Raw genomic sequence first — 22,339 nt, forward strand, 5'->3', positions numbered from 1 at the left:
CTTGCAAATCCCCCTTTATCCGCTGGCAGCCAGATGGGGTGGAAGGAATAATAGGCAGAGCCTGATGAGCACCATTCAATTTGTCCAGCCGTGTAAAGGAGCTTGTAAGCCGTTCCATTTGAGCAGGGTGTAATAGTAGCCAGGGGAGCAGAGGCTATGTTAAGACTTAATTACCTACTAATGGCTGTTGTAGGGACAAAAGACTTGTGTAGACCCCACCAACTTACACTCCTGTAATAGAGGAGAAAGGCTGGGAGAGGAAGGGGTGGGGGGACTGTTTATTGAGATGTTGTGGCCAGAAATTTGTGATGTCCATATGTTAAAAATGTCATCAACACAACTTTAATTCACGATGTATGAGGTGTGTGGATGGAAAGAAAGAAAGGAAGTAAAGAAGAAAAATACTTTGCTTCATGTACTTTGATTTTCTTCAGAAAGCCATTTGGGCTGGGAGAAAAGTTTTTCTTTTTCTTTTCTTTTTTCCTTTCTTATTCTTTCTTTTTCAGTTGGAGGGAAGATTAGCAGGATTAAGACTGGCTCACATATGCTGCTCTTCACTATTGGTATTCAACACAACACAAGCCCAACTGCCACCCAGATGGGGAGAGAAAGAAAAAGACCGAGGGTGAGAGTGAAAGTTTTCCTCTGATATTAAAGCATTGCTACACTAAAGCAAAGATGTTTGGAATAATTGTGGAAGGGAAAAAAAAGGCTGTTTAATGAGAAAGGGACAGAAAAAAAGTTGTTGGATGGTGAGAGGGATATGGATGAGGATACAGAAGCGTTTATGATGGAAAATAGCTAAAGAGGTGCAAGACATACAGTGGGGTCCAACAGTCTTTTCAAAAGTTTTTTTTTTTCCATTTTGAACTAAAATGAAAGTTTTAGGATTTTGATAATTGTTAAAAAAAAAAAGTTATGATGAGAAAAGTATATGCTTAATATTGAGTACTCTAAAATCAATTTTAAGCAAATTTGTGACACTGATCATATAAACTTTACTGGATAACCTGATTGTCAGCTATTTTCATTTTTAAAAACTGTAATGTACATTTATAATGCTGTACTTTGTGTTGTTTTACCTTGGCATTACATTTCAGAAAACGTAATGCTTCTTTGTGGGTTTCTTACACTAACGACTAAGGGAGTAACAGCAAATTTGGCTAAAAGCATCTGCTAAATGCATGAATGTAAATGCACCTCTTTTGGTCATACAAACACTATCATGGACTTTTTCTTTTGCTATTGAAGCAAGTGGGAATGTAAAAAATATTTGTCGTGGTTTCCATTCACCACTATAGAAGTTTACCCAATGACGAATTCTGCTTCTGAGAACCCCGGAAATTTGAAGAGGTCCATTTTAAAATGATTGAAAAACAGAATAATTTTCACTAGTGTTTTTAGACTTTTGGCCCCAAATTTAATTTATTTTGGAAATAACTTCCCAGTTGGATTAATCCGACAGGATGAAAAAAATTGTCTGACTAAACACCACCTCTGTTTTACAGAACAGCAGAAAATGTTGAAGATGTAAAATGTGCCATGACATGACAGTTAGATGTAATGCATGAATGTAAATGAACACATACAGAAACAGACACGCTTCCAAGTACTGTAAAGTACTGTGCTTATGTTGAGTTTGGGGTTAACCATGCAAAAACTGCTGAAACTGAACTCCAGGTGGATTCATTAACTTTAGTATGACTGCAATTACAGCTCTGGCTAATTTAGCTCTTAGGGTTAACAGTTTTTACACATATACACACCTCTGCCCACCTCATTATTGGAATGCACACGCAAACACATCATTATCTCATAAAGGTAATCAGAAAAGAAGAGTCTGGCGTTGCCAACAGGCAGAAATTAGCACTCAGTCTCCCTTCACACTCATCCACCAGGCTAACATTCATTCACCCTGAGGTGGCAAAAGCTCTCCTATCTAACGTTTCTCTCCCTCCCTCTTTCTCTGAGGCAGGCCCTCGTTAAACAAATAGCTTTTAATTAAATGACTGAGTGACATAAAATGTATCCAGTTCTGTATTTTTGTCATTTCAGTTGATTAAATTTTCTGCACCTGAACTGTGAAGTCTGAATAAGCTGTAAAATGCTGTCTGGAACCTGGCATTGCTTTCTCACTTTTTCTTTTCTCCGTTTTTAAGTAAATATGTCAAAAACTCGGAATAAAAAATTTGCAGCAGTGTACCTTTTATGCATATTAAATTTATTTAAATAATTACAATTGCAGCAGTGACAACGGGTCCACATACACTGGTCCACGAAAAATTAAGTAGCCTACATTGCTCATTAGGCTTGCACGCAGCACTTATGTAATCACTAAAGTGGCCAGTGTTAATGCCGCAAGTCTTGTTTAAGCAGGTCTGTAAAAAATGAATGTACATCTTTGTCATTGGCTCCATGTGATCTAAATCAAGAGGTAATAACATCAGCCATGCATGCTCTTAATTAGCCTTAATTGGCAACATTCTCGGCGGACTACAGTTACCAAAGTTGGGATGAATCGAGGGCAGACCAACCCCTGTCTTTCTCGCTCTGTAATTGCTCCCAAGACAGTTGTCAGTCAGTGTGTGTTGTGTGGGTGCGTGTGAATTTGTGTGCATTCTTCCCCGGGTGACATTTTAGATAATTATATGCGCGAGGAATAAACTGCAGCTCTGACAATAGGGCTCTTTCTGTCCCCCAGTCGCGGCATATATTACCATTTTGGTACACTTAACAAGTGCGATTACCGGAATTCATAATGAAGGAACTAAACTACAACTTCTCTCCGACACCGCCGGTTTTTAAACCAACTCATTTGCATAAGCGTATTTAACGAGAGTAAACAAGCAAACAGACAGACGGGACTGTCCGCACGGGGAAAACAACCAAACAACAAGAGCTCATAGATGCTTCAATGAAAATATGTTAACGACCTTGATCTGGTGATGTCTCTCCTAAACTCACTCATGCGTCTGTTAAATCTACACCTGTGGAGTCAGAAGAACACTTTCCAGACACTTTCTATCTATCTATCTATCTATCTATCTATCTATCTATCTAAAAATATACATACCGTCTGCGTGTATGTAGGCTATGTGCAATTAATTTCCAAAGTAAAAGCGAAATGTAAATTGCTCATAAATATGGGCGCTGTGTGTAACCCGCCTGTTTATGCCATCCTCTTCCCCAAATAATAACGTCTGTTTGCCCCTATTGGCCTAATTGATATGTTTCAGATCATAACCGTTAAAAAACATTTTACACGCCTCGTTTCCTAACGATTTAAATGCGCTTAACGGCTGAAATCAGTCCGCTGTCCTGCGCCCGCAAGGAGTCACCGGGTTAAAACAATATGAGAGCACTCAAACCGCAAAACAGTGTCTGCAACTGACCGCGCTCAATCCGGCGGTAAATATGCACAGTATCACCAAGAAAATCTTGCGTCGGCATTTTGCATCCATTCTCCCCTCACACTACTCCTATAGGAAAACTGTCGCTGACCATCAAGTTCCTGAGCTGCATTTTCAAAGCTAATTCATTCATAAGAATCAAGTGAGAAATAGGCTAAAACTAATATAATGTAGCCTATGTAATTTAACATAGGCCTATAATGTATGTAATTTAATATCAATTTAATAATAATAATGAATGATTTTAAAAACTATTATGTACAATTTGAATTATAGATATATGTATATAGGCCTATGTATGTAGCCTATTTTAATTTACAAAAAATATAATTAGATTAAACAAAAACCTGATTTGTTGAGTTCAGTTTTTCGGTGGCCGTGCAGTGTAATATTTGGTTTGGAAAGTTAATTACGAACAACGTTCTCTTAAGTTTTTTTATTTGTCCACGCATGCATCACTTGATTTAATAACTTAAGGACAGTCTGCATAGTTTGTTCAACCGACTTACTGTAATCCAAACCCAACGATGTTCTATGAGGATGCAGATGCACCATATGCGAAGTGTGTCTAATGCATTAAATGAAGCCTCGGGTTTTTTTGCAATGACATCAGGTTTTAGGACCCCCACCCACTGGAGCTCATTGGTTCTTGTCGGGCTGTCGGAAAAGCGTTGACATTGTCCCGGTGTCTTGGCCCGGGTGGTGGGGAGGAGGGAGCTACTATAAAATACCCCTCGTCACTCTAGGGCGTGCCAAACACAAACAGTGCACGAGTGAACTGGAATAACGAGTAAATTCTGCAAAGCCACACACCAGCACGCGCTTGCACCTGCTACCGGTAAGTTTGAATAGGCTATATAAAATATTGATTAATTTGTAAAAATGTATAAAATCAATGCGCATTAGTAAAGGCCAGCATTATTTAAACGATTAGCCTAAATAATGTTCTTTTTGTAATTATTCAGTGGAGTAATTTATTTTACTGTTTTGGTATATTAGATAATCGCTAACGTCTGGTCATAATTATATTGTTATAGTTTGCTGAACTGGCAAACTGTGTAACAAACTTTACAGCTTTACTTGTAGACTTATTGAGTTGGCGAGTTGCAAAGAATCTCTAGGACATATTAGGACTTTAAATCTGCTGTTCTGCATTTAATCAAACCGTATTACTTAGTTTTTAACTTTTCGTTTTTATTTTGTATTACATTCATTTTAAGTTTTAGTTTTTAATCATTCCCTTCTTTTAAAGGAATATTGACATCTGCGAGAATCTGAGAGCGCACTGAACACCATGGACTCCGACACGAGCCGAGTGTCCAGTAGACCTTCTTCTCCTGAAGGCGATGATCTCTTCCTGTCTGCTGTCAAGAAGTCCGTGGGTTTCTCCGGTGCCGTCTCCTCAACGCAGAGCGATTCTCCTCCGGAGTTAAGAGGTGCAGACCTGCGCGGCGTCTCCAGCGCCGACGAGGACGCAGTGTCTCTGAAGATGCTCTCCAAAAAGGACCGTAAACTTCTATCCGAGAATGAGCTGCAGAACATGCGCCTCAAGGTCAACAGCCGCGAGAGAAAACGCATGCACGACCTCAACATCGCCATGGACGGGCTCCGGGAAGTCATGCCCTATGCCCATGGGCCATCCGTGCGCAAGCTCTCCAAAATAGCCACCCTACTGCTGGCACGCAACTACATCCTTATGCTGAGCAACTCGCTGGAGGAGATGAAACGGCTCGTGAGCGAGATCTACGGAGGAGGGAGCGGGGCTCATCACACCGCCTTCCACCCATCCAGTTGTGGCACCCTTACGCACGCGGCGGGCGCTCCGTTACCGGGTCATCCCGCTGCTGTCTCGCATTCGTCTCACCCGGTGCACCATCCTCTGCTTCCACCAGCAGTCTCCACTGCCGCATCTCTCTCCGGCCCGGGTCTCTCAGCCATCAGGCCGCATCACGGACTCCTCAAAGCACCAACAGCCAGCGTTGGCACACTTGGCGCTGGTTTCCAGCACTGGGGTGCGGGGATCCCGTGTCCGTGCAGCATGTGCCAGGTTCCTCCGCCTCACGTGTCCGGTATGAGCACCGTCAGCATGCCACGACTGACAAGTGACTCAAAATGAAGCACTGAACTTTGGTAAAATAACTTTGAGACGGAACCATAGACTTTATATAAAAGCTGTATTATCGTGTGTATCAGTTTATGGCTGAACAATTTGTTTTTGGAAAGCACAGTTCTGAAGCGAAGAAAATGGATCAAAGCCACTAACATAGAGTTTTCTAACACTTTAGAGTTATTAGGGTTTACTATCCACGTGCATTTCTGTGTATAAAGTTTGTGAAAATGGCATACCTTACTCTTTTTAGCCTTCAAACACGGGACTGCTATTTACAAAAGAAGTTTAATGCGAAAGAAATTCATAGCATACAATTAAGAATAAATTAAAACTTACAATTCATGCTGCAGTTAAAGTGGGCTAAATAGTTTAATGGGCCATTACTATTAGACGAAATTATACATTAAAAAGTCCTATAGCTTTGAAAAAACATAATGGGACTGTACTGTATACATATGTAGATAGCGTTTGTACAGTTTGAGAGATTTTATATTACCTTCCCCAGTTTATGTTTGGGGTCAGAATTAATTTGCCAAGCGCTGTCTGTAATAGGAATTATGCACCTGTTCACCTTCAAATTAATGTGCGGTGAATGTTTGAGTCCTAACTGTAAAATACATGTTTTAAGAGTATGCATTTATTTGCTTGTTTGTGCTTGATTAATTAACCTAATTTATAATTATAATTATTATTATTATTATTCAGTATGCAAACTCACACATAAGTTATAAATAGTTCTTCCAACATGAAAGGGACAGAAAGGAAAAACAAAATAAACAAAGACAAAAACAAAATCAATAAAATGAGGTGACCGATTTATGAAAAAGGAAATCATGTGGTCAAAAACTGATGTCATTCTAACAGAATTGCGGTTTCTATCTATCTATCTATCTATCTATCTATCTATCTATCTATCTATCTATCTTCTATCTATCTCGAAACCTCAACACGTCAAAAAATAATATTAAAAGAAAATTAAATTACAGCACTGTTGGAATGAAAAAAAAAAGGTAGCCTATTCTTCGAAACAAATGAGTTATTCGCTCGTGAGGTCAACAAGCAGAGAGTGCTCAGACCGACACCATTTAGTTATTGTAAACTGGAACAAAGACGGTCTAAAAAGAGTGCGAATGCTCAATAACTTGCTCCAAGCTTACAGATAGACCCTCAACCACAGTCTGTTTTATATTATATTGTTTAATATACATTATATTTATAATGTAGTTTATATTTTATTTTGTATTTTAGGCTAGCAATATTTTCATTAGTAACAACTAACGTTTGACACATTCCGTAAATCAAATTTTTAGTTACGATATAACTAAAATATTTTTTTATTTCAAACGCATTAAATGATCTAAACAATGATATATTCATAATTTATCCCAACTGTATGATTTACACATTATCCTGTAGGATACTAGATAGTATTTATACAGGCAAATTAAACTAACATGCAACTGAATAACAAGTTTCTTTTTAACTAATAAAAACACACATAGAGAGAGAGAGAGAGAGAGAGAGAGAGAGAGAGAAATCAATATATTGATCATTCTAATCAACGCAATTAAACGAATTTTTGCTCAACTTCTGAGCTGTTAGATAGCCTTCACCACCATTGCATTCGTTTGCGTTAAAATGACAAAATTGTTTTTCATAACCCAGTAATTCTGAACTGTAGGATAGGCTAATCATTGATTAAGTTCCGACACAGATTGAGAGAAAATATCAATTCCAGCCTATGGTCAGATAGAGAACAAGTTATTTGTGATATAATGAATGTGTTACAATGACTTTTCTCATAATTTGGCACGTCTAGGTGACATCAAGCTCTGGAACTCGCCTTCATTTCTTCACTTCACTTCTGTGTCACCTGTGAACACCCTTATCTATCAGCCAATGATTCTGCCGATTTGGGCAGCTTTCCAAATGAGACCTTGTAGATTTTCTAATTAACTTTTATGAAGCATATCCACTTCATTCTGGAAAAAATGAGATAACCTTCATGTTTTAAGCCTCAAGGAGGGGATCATTTATTTAGAATGCAGGAAACGTATTTGAAGTCTTGCACTACACAAAATATGCACACACACAAAAAAAATAAAAATCCTGCGATATGGATGGAATAAATAAAGGTATGTTAGGTGGAATACAAAACTAAACGCCAGCAGCTGGATGGCAGATTGCTCTTTCTGTTGCAATGTTTTCCAAGGGATTTTTTAGCTGGAACGATATGGAGTGAAGCTGGCTTTTGAATATTCATATTTGCCACTTGTTTATTTGTTTATATGTAAAAAAATTCATTATATTGTATTATTAAAATTCGTTATATTAATTTTGTACAACAAAGAGGGCCATTCTTATTTTATATGGACAAACGTTAACTGATTATTATAGAAGATAGTTTATTTTAATTAATTTGTTTTATTTGCCGATTTATTTTGGGCAGTTTAAAAACATCATGCCAACTGGATAGTTTAAATTAAACAAAAATGGCTCATATACATCAACAAATCTTTACGTAAGTTTTTAAAAGTTTCAATGAAAAAAAAATAGTATTACACCCACAGTAGCTGTCAGTGTAATAGTAATTTCTACCCAGATTGAGCTCCATGAAAGCAAACAGGCTGCTGATGTCTTGTCTTCCTTCACTAACATCTGCTTGTTAGTAATCTTCAGCCGCCTCGCCCATTTGCTCCGCGTAAAATGCAATTACTCTGAAAGGTAATGAGAATTACACGCTATCACGTTTCCAAATTAATCAGAGCAGCACCTCCCCCGCAGAGCCACTGAACACAGTCTACCTTAACGAAGGCCTCCTCTCACTCAGACTTGCTGACACATATACAGTGTCATTACAGATACTAATAGACCTTGGCTAATAAATCTACATAAGTAACATGTCATGAGTCCAATAACAACTGAATGTACATAATCTGTTGCATTATATAATGTAACTGTTTACTATACTGTTAGAAAAAGTAGACTATAAAGGAAACCTTTTCAATAGATAGCTACTATTTATCTGAAGTAGGCTAGAGCACTCTCATGCATAGCATTTTCACAGATTGTTTAGTGTTTAATATTTATGTGTGTGTGGTGATTTTAAACTCAGATCTTAAAGCCATTTTTAAATCCTCTGATTCAGCACAGATGTTGGGCCATTCAGACGCAAACACTGGGCCTTGTTAGCCCAAAGGATTACAGCTAGAGGATTGAAGAGATGCATCAAAGGTGCTGGAAAAACACAAATAATGTGGAGAAAAAGAAGAAGAGCCAAAATAAACAAATCAATTAAGTGCATCTGTAGCATTGTGGGACAATCGAAAGCAACAGGAAAGAGAGATGGGGAGAGAAGTACAGTTATCCACTCTGTGTCCTTCAATCCTAAAATGTGCTTTTGGGCCTCTTAGTTTCATTGATCCATCATCGTTATAGCGAGTGTCAGTCATTTATCACATAATCATTCCAAGAAGTACATCTTAGAGGAGGAGCAGCAGACGGATGATTTGAGGAACCTATACAGTGGCCATATGAGACCACACCTCCCCTGGGACTGTTTATCTCACCCTCCATCATCTGTTCATCCTTATGTAACACACCCCATGGAGAGGAGGACATTTCCATGTAAAATTCATTGTATTATTCTTGATTTTAGTTTGTTGGAATTCATGAAGTGTCTTGTGATGATTGTTTGATTAATCCATCATCATTTGAAGGAAAGTGAGTAAAAAAACATTGAGTGAAACAAGACTGGCATAAATTTGGGTGACACATTCTGCTGCATAAATAAACTTTATATATATAAAAAAAAAAAAAAAAAAAACCCCCTTCCCAAAAAAAAAAAAAAAAACCACAAAAACTATTTTTTGGGGCATGGTAAACAAAAATATCAATGTTTTAAAGTGAGACAAAGTTTTTCAAATTGTCTCTGTTTCAACTAGTGCTATTGGGCTTTTGGGAGTGAGAGAGAGTGAGAGAGACAGCATGTATGCGCGTCTGTGTGCTTGTTTGCAGGTCATGAGCTGGGGTACTGTGTGCACATACAAGTCTATGATTTTAAAGCCAGTGCACTGTTATACAGGGTGGATCAATGTGTTTACTGAGAGAGTCAATGTGTTTACTGAAAGAGACTAAGACAGATGGAGCAGAGAAACTGAGAGAAAAAAAGAGAGTCAAAGGAGTGTAAGATAGATAGAAAGATGTGCATTAAGAATGTTTGAGCGGTTAAAGAAAGGAGATAATCCTGTAAGGGGCTGAACTCTTGGATATTCATGACTGAACGAGTGTGGATGCTCTATGAAAAGAGGACAGGGCCTGGACAACTTAACATCAAAGAGCACCATGGGAGCTCCACAGGCCAATGAGGGTTTGTGGCTGCTGGACCTTTTGTTTGTGGCTTTTTTGCTGTCCAGCTGAACCTTTTCAGAGAAATGATCTTATGAGCAGTGTCCTTTCAGAAAAACTGTGTGTGTGTGTGTGTGTGTGTACCTGATGACTTTGTCCTGCAGTCTGATCCTGTTCTGGCATACTGTATGTCTCTCTGTTTGAGTCCACTGGGAACACTCTCGTTCTCTGTCATTCTGCAGCACAAAATCATATTAGTAACTTTAAGGAGTGAGCAAGAAACGTTCTCTGCCCACTTCTGTCATCACACACATGAGTTCAAATACACACTCTGTCTTGTATTGCTGCATTTAGATGGGTTGTGTTGTGTGTGCATGTGTCAGGGTGGTTGATGTATGGTTGATTGATAGAGGTGTTCCGCTCTCAGTTTGCATGGATCGCCTGACTCTTCTTTTCTCTCATTTATCTTCACTCATTTTCAGCCGCCTTGACAAGTGTCTGAGAATCCATCCTTCATCAGGCCTGCACTGCCTGAATGGAGGGCAGACAACACTATAGTTAACATTCAACACCAGAAAGCTAAATTAGGTCATTTACTCTGTAAGCATACTATATTCGAACAATGGGACATATAATCAAACAATGGAACATCTCATTGCCTTGTTACCTGTTTAATGAGTTTAGGCCATTTTTGGCTGGTTAATTTTTTTTCCTGTAACCTTTTTACCACTGGACTTTGCCCTTTAGCCTGATCTGACTGTGGGCATGTGTGTTTCTGTTTGATTTTTGTTTTCTTTGTCTTGTTGTCTGTTCAGCTAGTCAATGAGTTATTCCTTGTCTTCTCCACAAACCTAATGTGCTGTCATCTCATCTATCATATCCCCTGAGCCTTCACTTTCCCTTATGGATGGGAAGTTCACTCTGAAGTCTTTTTTAAAGCTCATGAGCCCATCTTGGAAATGGCTCTGGGTATAGCTATCAACTGGAAAAAATACTTAATTTCAATAACTTCATTAAATCTCCACTGAAGTCTGACATTTTTTAATTTTAATGTCTAGTTTATAGTTCTTTTTTTAGTCAAACTGCTTGACAACTTTTAAAGCAAAGTGAGTAAAAAAATGAATGGAACTACATGTGCATGAATATAAGTGACAAATTCTGCAGCATAAATTAATTTTCTACCTCAATACATTTACATAACAATTAGTTAAATTTTATTTCAAAACAGGCCTTTAAGAGAGGAATTTAAAGGGATTTAAGCGAATAAAGAAAAAATAAGTAGAATTTATTGTAAAGTAACCCATTTGAACTTTGCATCACTGGAAATTACTGTGGGTTGTTTAACATTTCTATCATAAAACAGTTGTCTAATATTAAATGCTTAGCTACTTACATCTTACCTTGCACCCTTTCACTGTTAAAACTGAAGAGTTGCACTGGAATTAATCTTCAGTTTCCATGAACGGTAAAGCAGACCTTCTGTAATTTGCCTGTCTATCTCAATCATTTTGATGAGAACTGTTAGACCGTTGAAGAAGACCATCCTAAAAAATGAACAGTTTGACCATATATGATTATTGGGAGAGACCCCTCAACGTTCAATTCAAATAAACACCCATGAACTGAAAGGGAGTCAGTTCTTTAATTCTGAATTTTGCATAAAACTAATACTCAAAAATGAATGCTGCCTGAGTATAGGTGAGTTTATCAATCTGACAGAAGCATTGAAATAATGTGTATAGGAGATATAGAAGTATAGAAGTGAAGCAAAAAAAGGCAGGAGCTGTCTTAGAAATAGTTACTTCACCCCCACAATTTACATGTCAGAATCAATAAAGAAGTGAATGATGAAGCAAACTGACAAAACGCATTTATTCCTAAATCAGTGCTGTAAAGAGATCAACAAAAAGGTGAAGAAAACCATGAAATGGAATTCTGTCTCACAAAAGGATTATATATTTTTTTTTACATGAAGCCTTTTGGCACAGCATTCTGCAATGCATATGTTCAATGTGACGTGTCAAAGTGAGTGCTCTTATTAGTGAAATGTGACACACATGGCAGCTGGCATTGAGTAGTCCGTGACAGCTATAATCAGTGTGTCCTCAGCAGGACTGCTTCAGAGCGTGTGTTTAAAGAACGATCCCCAGCACTCTCTGGACATCAGCGACTGTGTATGATTTTGAATCCGTTGTGTCAACTGTTCTTCGGGCAACTTGACAAAAGGCCCATGGGGTGACTCTTCGCCTCGTCTCATCCATCTGAGAAGCCAACCGTTCTGTCCAGGCCAACCTTTCCCAGAGCATGCTGGGAGTTACAATACCCAGCCTTCAGCTCATTGGTTCCGCCCTATTAACAGCTTGTAATCTTCTCATATCCATGGCCGCCGGCCCAGAGCAACATGTCAAGCAGGGTTAGCAGCGCTCTGAAGCTCTAGACAGCTCACCACCCCCACGTCAACTTTTTTACAGCATCTCCACCAGATACACATTCGTGAAAGTGAATGTGAATCGTCTGATGGAGTTTGAGGCCCTCCAGTCTCGCCCTCCACACCTGCTTCCCTCCAGGGGAGAGAAAGAGAGAATAAAGTTGTGACATCTGTTTATTTCTCATTAGAACTTTTCTTTATGCAGGTTTGTTGGTGTGCAAGACAGCTCTGCAGTACGTGCAGTACGGACACAAGCTGGCGAAGGGCTGGCCAGTCGGCAGTTGAAATATCACGCTCGGCATTTAGCAGACGTTTCTCTGCATCCGTGGTCTGGTAATGAATATGGAAGCAGACCTTCTCCGTTTCAGTGTTACTGATTTTTTGCATAAGCTTGTGTTGTGACCTTCCACATCATGAAAAACAGTTAGCAGTGCAAGCTGTCAAAGTTAGCACAGGTAGTCCAACTTCTTTATGCCCAATGTTTCCTTGTTGTTTGTGGTTTTGTTTCTGGGTAATTAAGCTCATGTGTCTGTCAGAGAGGCTTTCCACTGGCGCACAGAACAGTTTTTGGTCACCCGTCTTGCTTTTGTGCTGCCGGACCCTTGTTGACCTTTACATAAACTCAAGAAATAAGAGAATGGAGTGAGAACTTGTTGACAAAAGGAATGGTTGATACGATGCATTTGTGAAACAGTAACTTGGAAATAAATTACAGAAAGGCCTAAAGCTTGATCATTGTTTTTCCAAATGGGTATTATTTATTTTTTCATCACAGGTCAGGTTTTTAATCTTCTGTGGAACACAAAAGCAGCTGTTTTCCAGAATGTCCTGGCATCTCTTTTTCATACAATGAAAGTGAATGGGGTTGTAGCCCATATTACTTATTAATGATATTCTACATGGTATCTGCATGTTGAAGAAAATTAAATTTTCATTTTAATGTAAATAATTAAAATATAATAAAAAATAAGTTAAGACAACATTTGTAAAGAATCACGTAGGGAAAGTTTAACACTATCAGTTCCCTTAATATTAATGGTGATTAGGGCTATATATATTACAAGAGCTATTTTTAACAGCAGCTAATATAAATCTATATGAAAAATGTTTAAATAGATAAATTCATTAATTTTAGTAAAACTTAAAAACTTAAAACTTTTTACTGCAGTGCATATGCAACACTAGATTATTGATGATTTTCATGCACAGCCACATTTAGGACTTTTTTATATTATGTAAGATCTTAAATTTTTGTGGCCTTAAATTTTGAAGACAGTTTTATGCATTTTTATGGATCCATGGACACACTGTCCATGTGTACATTCAAAATGGCAAGATGCATCATCAGTTAATCAGAAATTATCATCAGTAATCTTGATTCATCCCTTAGTGAACAGAAAAACATATAATTTACAGCAATACACATGTGATTCAGAGATATTCAGCTTAAAATATATTAGTTTTCCCTTTTGATATGGCATGAGGGCAGTTGAAACATGTTTTTACATGATTGTATAAGTTATCGTGCATGTGTGTGTTAGCATGTTTGTATGTGTGTCTTAGAGATGGGAACCCCAGCAGTGCCAAGTGAACACCACCTCAGCCAGGCGTTTTACTGGTAACTACAGGAAACAGGCTTGGTGTGAATGAGCTGATTGAACCCCCAGGTGCAGCTCCAGAGACCCAGCCCAAGTTTGCCGGCTTGGCCCAGACGGAGCACACTATGACCCCCACAAAGACAGCCCTCATCTACCCCTTGCCTGGCTCCACCGGTCCCTGACCCGCTCCAGCCTCGCCATGAAACCCACGGAGGCAATCGGCACTGGGGGCAGGGAGTACGGATGTGAGCCCCCCGGCACTGCGCCACCCCATTCAACCCCCCACAAGCTGGAAGGAAGGACGGAGAGAGCGGGAGGGGGGCGTTGTTGCGGGTGGACACCAGCTTCTTTCTTTCCCTCTCTTTTTCATCTCTTCTCTCTGTCGCTGTGTCAGAGCAGGTGTCCCTTTCGGCCCTCTCTTCTCGCCCTCCCTCCTTTCTGTCACCGTTTCTTTTCACACACACGTTCACAAACGTACAGCTGATGAACATCCCAGCTCTAATCCATCACAGTCTGTCTTTTATAGGTCAGCTAGAGGCACACACACTTCCACACACCCCAACACACTGGCAGGTTGTGTTCTGTTGCCCTGCAGGTGCCTGGCGTTGCGATTGCTCTTTAAATTCTCTTTCCTGTCTGAGCCTACGAGTATGTGTGCATGGATGCCATGATACCATTCACCAGGACCGGGTGCCGCCACCTTCTTACCCTCCTCTCACCCCTGCCAGACAAACAGGAGATTCTATGTTCTCACCTCCTGCTCTCAACATGAACAACATGCTTTCTGTTTACGTCTCTTCCTTCCTCTCATGTTTAGAGGGAGGCTAAATGAAAGCGTGTCAATAGTTTGGGAAAAGAGATAATTACACCGTTTGTATGTTTTACAATCAGTCTTACGCTGGGTATGTCCGGTTTGCCACCTGTGACAAGAATCATTAGGCCTTCTATTTGTTGGCTCACTTGTTCATTTGCTTCCTCATTCAATAGCTGAAAATCAATGTCACGATATATCCCATGCATGCAAGAAAATATAACAGTATTGCATTGGTATGATATGCAGCAGATTGATATTAGCAGAAATAAAGACATCTTCAGATCCCATTTAATAAACATGGGACATGTGCTCACAATCAGGGTTTTCAACCATTGGAAATGATGATCAAATCATTAGCATGGAGGGCAGATGAGGGGGCGTCAGGAACAGAGAGAGAGAGAGAGAGAGAGAGAGAGAGAGAAAGAGAAACTCATTAGCTCATTACAGCAGTCCTTCTCTCATATTCTTCTAATGGTTAGGGAGTGTGTTAGCCACAGTTTAAAGATCTCCATGAAGGACAACTACCTGGACAAAAGAGCAAACAATCTAACTGAGCATTTAACATTTAACCATTACTGTTTTTAGGAAGATTAACTCATGACTAGATGAATATGGACTTGAAGAAGTGAACTGCTTTATTGTTACTCAAAGAATCCCTGGAAGAAGATCTGGAGTGTGTGGACCAAAAGCTTGAAGGTAAAGTCTTTGCCTGCTAGCAGGACTGAGCAACACAACAACTGAACTATATAGAGATCACCCAAAAAATGAAAATGTTGCCATAATTTAGTCATTTTCATGTGTTCCAATGATGTTCTGTTCATGTTGTTCTTTCTTCTGTGGAACACAAAGGATGACATTTTGAAGGTGTTTCTGTGCAATGAAAGTCAAAGGGGTCCAAAGTTGTTTTGGACCACACTGACTTTGATTGTAAGGACAAAAACAGACAATTCTCAAATATGTCCCACAAAAGAAAGAAAGTCAAACTTCATTTGGAAACATTTGAAACAACATGATGGTGAGTAAATAATGAAGAATAAAGAATTTTAATTTTGGTTGAACACATTCTGTAAATCCAAAAGATATCATACTGATTTAAAAATTTTTTTCTATTTTATTCAATTACCTTACACGTTTTCTTAATATCTTCTTCCAGAATGCAGGCTGTGCCTGGTTTTAGGTGCAGAGAGCAGGGCAAGAGCTCTTTGCAGCAACTCATGCCAAGAATGGTACAGGTAATGGGAGCAGGAAGACCAGGTTCCAGTGCTGGGGGTCTCCAGGGGCCTCTCAGATCTTCGAAACCCCCTCGTGAGCTTAGTGTGGAGGAACAACAGGAGCTACGGAGAAAGATCAACAGCCGTGAGAGGAAGAGAATGCAGGACCTCAACGTGGCCATGGATGCATTACGGGAGGTCATGGTGCCCTACTCTTCTCCCACCGGTGTAGGTGGAGCACTGCAGCACCCTTACCTCCCTCCTGGAGCCCCTCCGACCGGACGGCGCCTGTCCAAGATCTCCACACTGGTGCTGGCCCGTAACTACATCCTGCTCCTAGGCTCCTCCTTGCAGGAGATGAGGCGTCTGCTGGGCGAGGTCAGCATCGGGATGGGTGTCAGCAGGACTGTACCACGTCTGCTGCTGACAGGGGGGTGGCCATTTCTTAACGGGCCAGGACAGCTTCTGCTTTCTCCTCCTGAGCAGCAAATGGGTGCAGCAAAGTGCCCCCTTCTGCCTCAGGGTACCGAGGAGGAGCCCTTGGCATGGGGGTCAGGCAGCATATCGGAGAACCTGGTGTGCCAGTGTGGGGTGTGTCGGACCCCACGGGTGGTGCTTGTTAATCCCTCCACACGTTTCCCAAAGTGATTGGAGAAAGGCTAAAAAATAATAATACAACAACATGCAATTTTTTAATGTCTGTGAAGGGTGGGGTGTCTTGGTTAATTTTTCGGTAACACTTTACAAAAATGTTCAATTTGTTAACCTTAGGCATAGTTCACCCAAAAACTAAAATTCTGTCATAATTTCTTCACCATCATGACGTTTCCAAACCTGCTTTCTTTGCTCGAACACAAATGAAGAAATTTTCATGTTCCACAGAAGAAAGACAGTCACATGGTTTTGAAATGACATGATGGTAAGGAAGTGATGACAACATTTTTCAGTGAACTATCCCTAAGTATCATAAACAAACACTGAGCAAAACTTTTACAGCATTTATTAAAATTTGGTTAATGTTCATTTCCACTTATACTAATACATTTTTAACATTTCAAGTGGGATAAACTTGAATGTGCAAGTATGCATTAACTAACTGAACCTTTTAAAGTGTTACCAGTTTTTCCTTTTGCAAAACACTCCTAGATACATCTCCCATATTGTTGTTCTCTCCTTTGTGTTTGCTAAGAATTAAACTAGTAATACTGAAAGAGAGTGTGTGTGTCTGTTGTTTGAAACTAGTGCAAGAGTTCATCTCTCAGCACATTTCCTGTTTTTTCATCTTGTTCTGTCATAGTAAGTGTGTGCATGTGTGTGTGCTCGGCTGCATTCAAACGGATTGAAATAATTAATTGTGCACCCCTTTTGCAGCACAAGGACGGAGCCTTGCTTTTACCCCAGCTTTCTCTGAACCCACCCCATTCAGCTCCCCAAACAAACCCCACATCAAACCCGACAGCCCCATAATAATTAGCCCACACTCTTTCTCCAGCTTCACCATCTTTAATCCACTCCCTTGATCGCTGCTTGTCGAGGTAAATGCGTTTACACGGGCCGGTGTGGCACTATTCATTACTCTCTGTGAACAGCATATTCAAACGCCTGGAAAACCAAAGGAGTTCACTTACCTAAATTACAAACAACACCCTCTCCAGCACCCAAACTCTGACATCCACCCCTCCGAAGGCTGGGCGTCTGAAAAAAAGAAGAAGCAATTCTTTCAATCTCAGTGCACGGTGAAAGCCATAAAAGGAGGGAAAAGCAATTCCAACTTGTGGATAGGGGTGCGTGAATGAGAATGCAGATTATAATCATAAGCATAATGATAAAATACGAGGAATAATCGGTCCCACTGCAAAAGGGGATTAGTCCGGCCAGGCGCGTGAAAGAGGGCGAGAGGCTGAATGGAAGGAGCCTGTTGCCCATCGCCCGGGACAAAAGGAGAGGTAGATGCCATTAAGTGAGATTAGGGTTAATAGGACTTGATTTTCTTACAAGGAGGTTAAAAAAAAAGTAGTACAGAGGGGGGAGAGGTGGGACAGAGAAGTAGGAAAGATCAAAGTAAGACGCCCCGACTTAAAACCCTTCTCTTTGCGAGGACGCAAACACACACACACACACACACACACACACACACACACACAAACACACACACACACACACACACACACCGCTTTTCTTAAAGCCATCTTCTCCTGTCGTTCTCTCCTGAGGTGATAACTTTCTCTCTGATGATGGTGGGCATATTGTGAGAAGGATGTAGGGGTCTGCTCTCTCTTTGTGTTCATTCTTCAGCTCATCAGTGCAGCTAAATCCAGCCAAAACAAAATGAGACAAAAGAAGAGAAAGTAGAACAGGGTGTCCTATTGTTCTCCACAAAATGCCTATGTGTCCTGTATACTTTACTGATATATGGCCTGACCAACCACTGTGTGAATATATGTGTGTGTTGCAGAGAGAAAAACCTCTGTACTGTGAATTCACAAATTCTCAGGCGAATTGATCTGTTTCATTAACTGTTTAATGAGAGTAAATTTTGGTAAAACCAATCAATTATGTTTAAGAATGTGTGTAATGTTTTTGATACTTGTGAGGACCAAGTGATTAAAAAATGTCCTCACAAATAAAGCAAAACATGTTGAAAATCTAATTATAATGGAAAATGCAGTGGTCTTTATTATTTGCAAGCACAGAATTGGCCAAATCAGGTTTTGCTTTTAATCTACTAATATCACCAAGTGTGTTTCCAATGCTTAAGTGCTTAAATATGTTTACTGAAATATACTGAAGTGAAAAAAAAAAAAATCTAGAAAAACTTCTTTTGGGCATGTTCACATGGGAAAAGTGGTTCATAAATAATAAAATAATTTATATATTTTAAAAAAATCTATATTTTTTTTCTTTTTGTATTTTAAAAATGTATTTTCATATTTTATTTAATTGTTTTATTTAATAACAACAGAAGTCTAGCTAGGTAAACGTGAGTGTGTGTGTGCGTGTGCGTGCGTACGTGTGTGTGTGTGTGTGTGTGTGTGTGTGTGCGTGAATGTCCGAGTTAGGGCAAGTTTAAGACTGATTGAGGGCCATCCATCCTTATCTATTGGTGAAAAGATGAGGGTGAGAAGATCTCCACTCCTCCTTTCAGAGCCTCTGCACATGTCCCAGGATTTATCTCTCTCTTCTTCAGGTTCTTTATTCCAGCAACACGGCCAAAAAACACCAACCTCTTTGTGACTTATGAAGGGTTAGAGAGTCGTCGATATATCACACACAAAACACACCACACACATAGATAAAAACGGATACATTTTCTAAAGTGAAGAGTGGAGGACTGTTTTTTATGTTCACTATGCAGTTACATTATTAATTGAGGTAAGCACCACTATTACTATTGCTCATCCTTGCTACATTCATTTGTGTTAATGATGCCTTAAATGTTGTGGCTAAGGAGAAATGTACAATTAGTGTCTAGGTGATTAGACTTATTGAATATAAAATAAACTTGGGGTGGATTCATTTACCTCGGGCCAGTAAGCAATCACCTAGTACACACTAGTAACACCCCAGTGGTCATCCAGAACACCTCAGCAACTCCCTGGCAACACCACAATAGAAAAAAAGAAAGAACGAATTTTCTCTCAGAAATTGCTAGTATATTAAAAAAATAATGACAAAGAAACAGAAAGTAACACTAACACACTAAATTAAATGTTAAATTTTTTGAAATAGAAAGACTGAAATAGCATTTTTGAATGCTAATTTGAAATAGCAGATTTTCTAGAGAAAATATAAAAATATTTTTTTGAAATTTAGTAATTAATTATTTCAAATTTAGTAATTTATTTAAAATAAGCTGACTTAATTTTATTATTTACACCAACAAAAGTCATAATAATAATTGAAATCAAAAATAATTTTTTACACCTTTTCATACTTTTCTTAATATTATCCAAGAATCTTTTCAAATCATCTTCAAACTTTTTATTTCTTCTGCTCTCTCCCTCTCTCTCTTCTCAACGTGGGGAGTCTTGGAGATAGGAAATGCTGTGCCATAAATTGGAACATGTGAATGAAAGGGAGGGTGGGAGGGAGGGTGGAACAGGGGACCCCTCTCTACTTCCCACCCCTCTTATTTATCTCCTTGAGCATTAAAACTCCTGTATTCCCTCATGCATCCATTCCTCCCTCCCTGCCTCCCTCTCCACACCAAATTCTTGCCTACTGTTCTCCAGGCCAGATCAGCCCGGTACACACACTTTACTGGGCCCAGTAATGACCTGTGCCATTAACCCACCAATTCTCTCACACCCTCTCTCTGTCACACACACAGTTTTATTGGCTTCCATAACAGCGTCTCATTACCCTTATGCCCCTAAGGACTGTGAGTGCTTCAGGGTGGTGTGGCATGGGAACAAACCAGACCCCAGCAGTCAAACACACTCACATAGACATTAGAAAAGAGAGTTCAATGTCTTGCCAAAGATATTTAAAACATTACAAACCAGGCATGCTGTTTACCTTCAGTTTATGCCTATAAATTCTGGTCTGCTTCAAAATTATGTGCCATTTTATACAGTTGCCTCAAAAATAATTTTGACACTTAAACCAGAAAATTCTTACATTTTATTACAATACCTAACAAAATATAAAACCAAGTGGCACCTGCAAACAAAATGCTTGACATTTTCTCAGAACTAACTAATTACTTTTAACTAACTAGTCTCAAGATCAGTTTATTGGTAAGTTAGCTCCCCTCATGTTCACACAGGTGTCCTATTAGAGTAACCACAGGTGATGCTCTTTACATGAACTATATGAATATGTATCATTAGCATTTGATAAAGTGAAAGTGTCTGAATACTTTGTGTCTTCATTTTAAAATAAAAAAAAATCATCATTTAAAACTGTATGAATCCATATAATTAAAAAAATTATAATATAATATAATACTATTTGACATTTTATGTAACAATGACATTCACATATTTATATATCTGAAAATGTTCAAATATTTTCTCTACAGCCACTATATGCCATTTATATAAAAAATTAAATACCTTAATGGATGAATATGTCATTCAAATGTTAAAAAAAGAAACAACGACAACAAAAACTACATTTAAATTCCTTGAGAAATGAATTTCTACGGGGGATTTGCACTCGAAGCAAGAATATAGTCAAGTTTCAGTTCTCATAAGAGTCTGTGAAGTGCAATATAAATACACACTCACTCGCACTCTTGGGCAGAGAGAGTTCTCTCCAGTCTGAAGAGAAGAGCAAACACACACATGCTCACAATCATTCTCTCACAGACACACTGTTTGGGCCGGGTGTCCTTGTCGGCGTGGCAATGACCCAGTGACTCTTAGTTTGATCTGTGCCCCAGCGCTGCCCTGGGGTCCGGAATGCCAGTTAACACATCACAGAGCTTTCTCTTTTCACTCCCTCCCTTTTTTCTTCTCTTCTCTTCTTCTTTATCTCTGACGTTTTCCTGCCCTTGCCCTGCAGAGGCGGCCGCGCAGCTGACAGGGAACAGGCTTTTCTCTTTCTCTCCCTTTCCCTCTCTCCTCTGTTCCTTCTCTTTCTCTTTCCTACTCTTTTCTGCTTAATTGAGTTGTTTGGCAGACGGGCTTGTCAACCCGCCGCCACAGCGTGGGGAGTCTGTGTGTGTGTGTATAGACACACAGTGTGTGTGAGATGCTCTTTGTGCTTCACTAGACGGGTTAGTTTTTCACTGTTAGTGCTGCTTGAGTAGATATTCCACAGAGCGATAGAGATAGAGAGCAGTAAAGAAAATAATATAATGCTCTTTAGGTGTGAATACAAAGAGTTTCATTGCATTCCATCAATATTTATATTTACATTTACATTTACATTTACATTTACATTTAGTCATTTAGCAGACGCTTTTATCCAAAGCGACTTACAAATGAGGACAATAAAAGCAGTCAAAACTAACAAAAGAGCAACAATATATAAGTGCAAATGACAAGTCTCGGTTAGCCTAACGCAGTACACGTAGCAAGGTGTGTATATATATATATATATATATATATATATTATACACACACACATATACACACACACACAAAGAAAAACAAGTAGATAGAATAGAAAAAATAGAAAGCTAGTGTTTTTAAAAAAAATAAATAAATAAAAAAAAATAAAAAAAGAAGATAAATATAGATAAAGTAGAATTAAAAATAGAATAGAAAGTGTTAGAGTTAGAGGGTCAAATAAAGGTGGAACAGATGTGCTTTTAGTCGTTTCTTGAAGATGGTTAAGGACTCAGCTGCTCGGATTGATTTGGGCAGGTCATTCCACCAGGAGGGAACAGTTAAGGAAAAATGCTGTTCATATTTAAGACATATATTTTAAATTAATGTCTGTTGTAAAGTAGTGGTGAATATACAACTGTAGT

At 39.1% G+C, this 22,339-nt stretch overlaps 2 protein-coding genes across 2 annotated transcripts; both read left to right on the forward strand.

The window, feature by feature from the left end:
- Positions 1-2,548: 2,548 nt before the first annotated feature.
- LOC107659900 (oligodendrocyte transcription factor 2-like) lies at positions 2,549-6,084 on the forward strand. Its single transcript, XM_016449002.1, has 3 exons — positions 2,549-2,596; positions 4,024-4,248; positions 4,663-6,084. Exon 3 carries the CDS (start codon positions 4,705-4,707, stop codon positions 5,524-5,526), a length of 822 nt encoding a protein of 273 aa, XP_016304488.1. The 5' UTR covers positions 2,549-2,596; positions 4,024-4,248; positions 4,663-4,704; the 3' UTR covers positions 5,527-6,084.
- Positions 6,085-15,205: 9,121 nt separating this feature from the next.
- Positions 15,206-16,566, forward strand: LOC107659903 (oligodendrocyte transcription factor 1-like). The gene is made up of 2 exons (XM_016449006.1): positions 15,206-15,403; positions 15,861-16,566. The coding sequence occupies exon 2, from the start codon at positions 15,862-15,864 to the stop codon at positions 16,564-16,566; it is 705 nt and encodes a 234-aa protein (XP_016304492.1). The 5' UTR covers positions 15,206-15,403; position 15,861.
- Positions 16,567-22,339: the final 5,773 nt, after the last annotated feature.

This window comes from Sinocyclocheilus anshuiensis, unplaced genomic scaffold (assembly GCF_001515605.1).
Source record: "Sinocyclocheilus anshuiensis isolate Anshui unplaced genomic scaffold, SAMN03320099.WGS_v1.1 scaffold1409, whole genome shotgun sequence".
NCBI lineage: Eukaryota > Metazoa > Chordata > Actinopteri > Cypriniformes > Cyprinidae > Sinocyclocheilus > Sinocyclocheilus anshuiensis.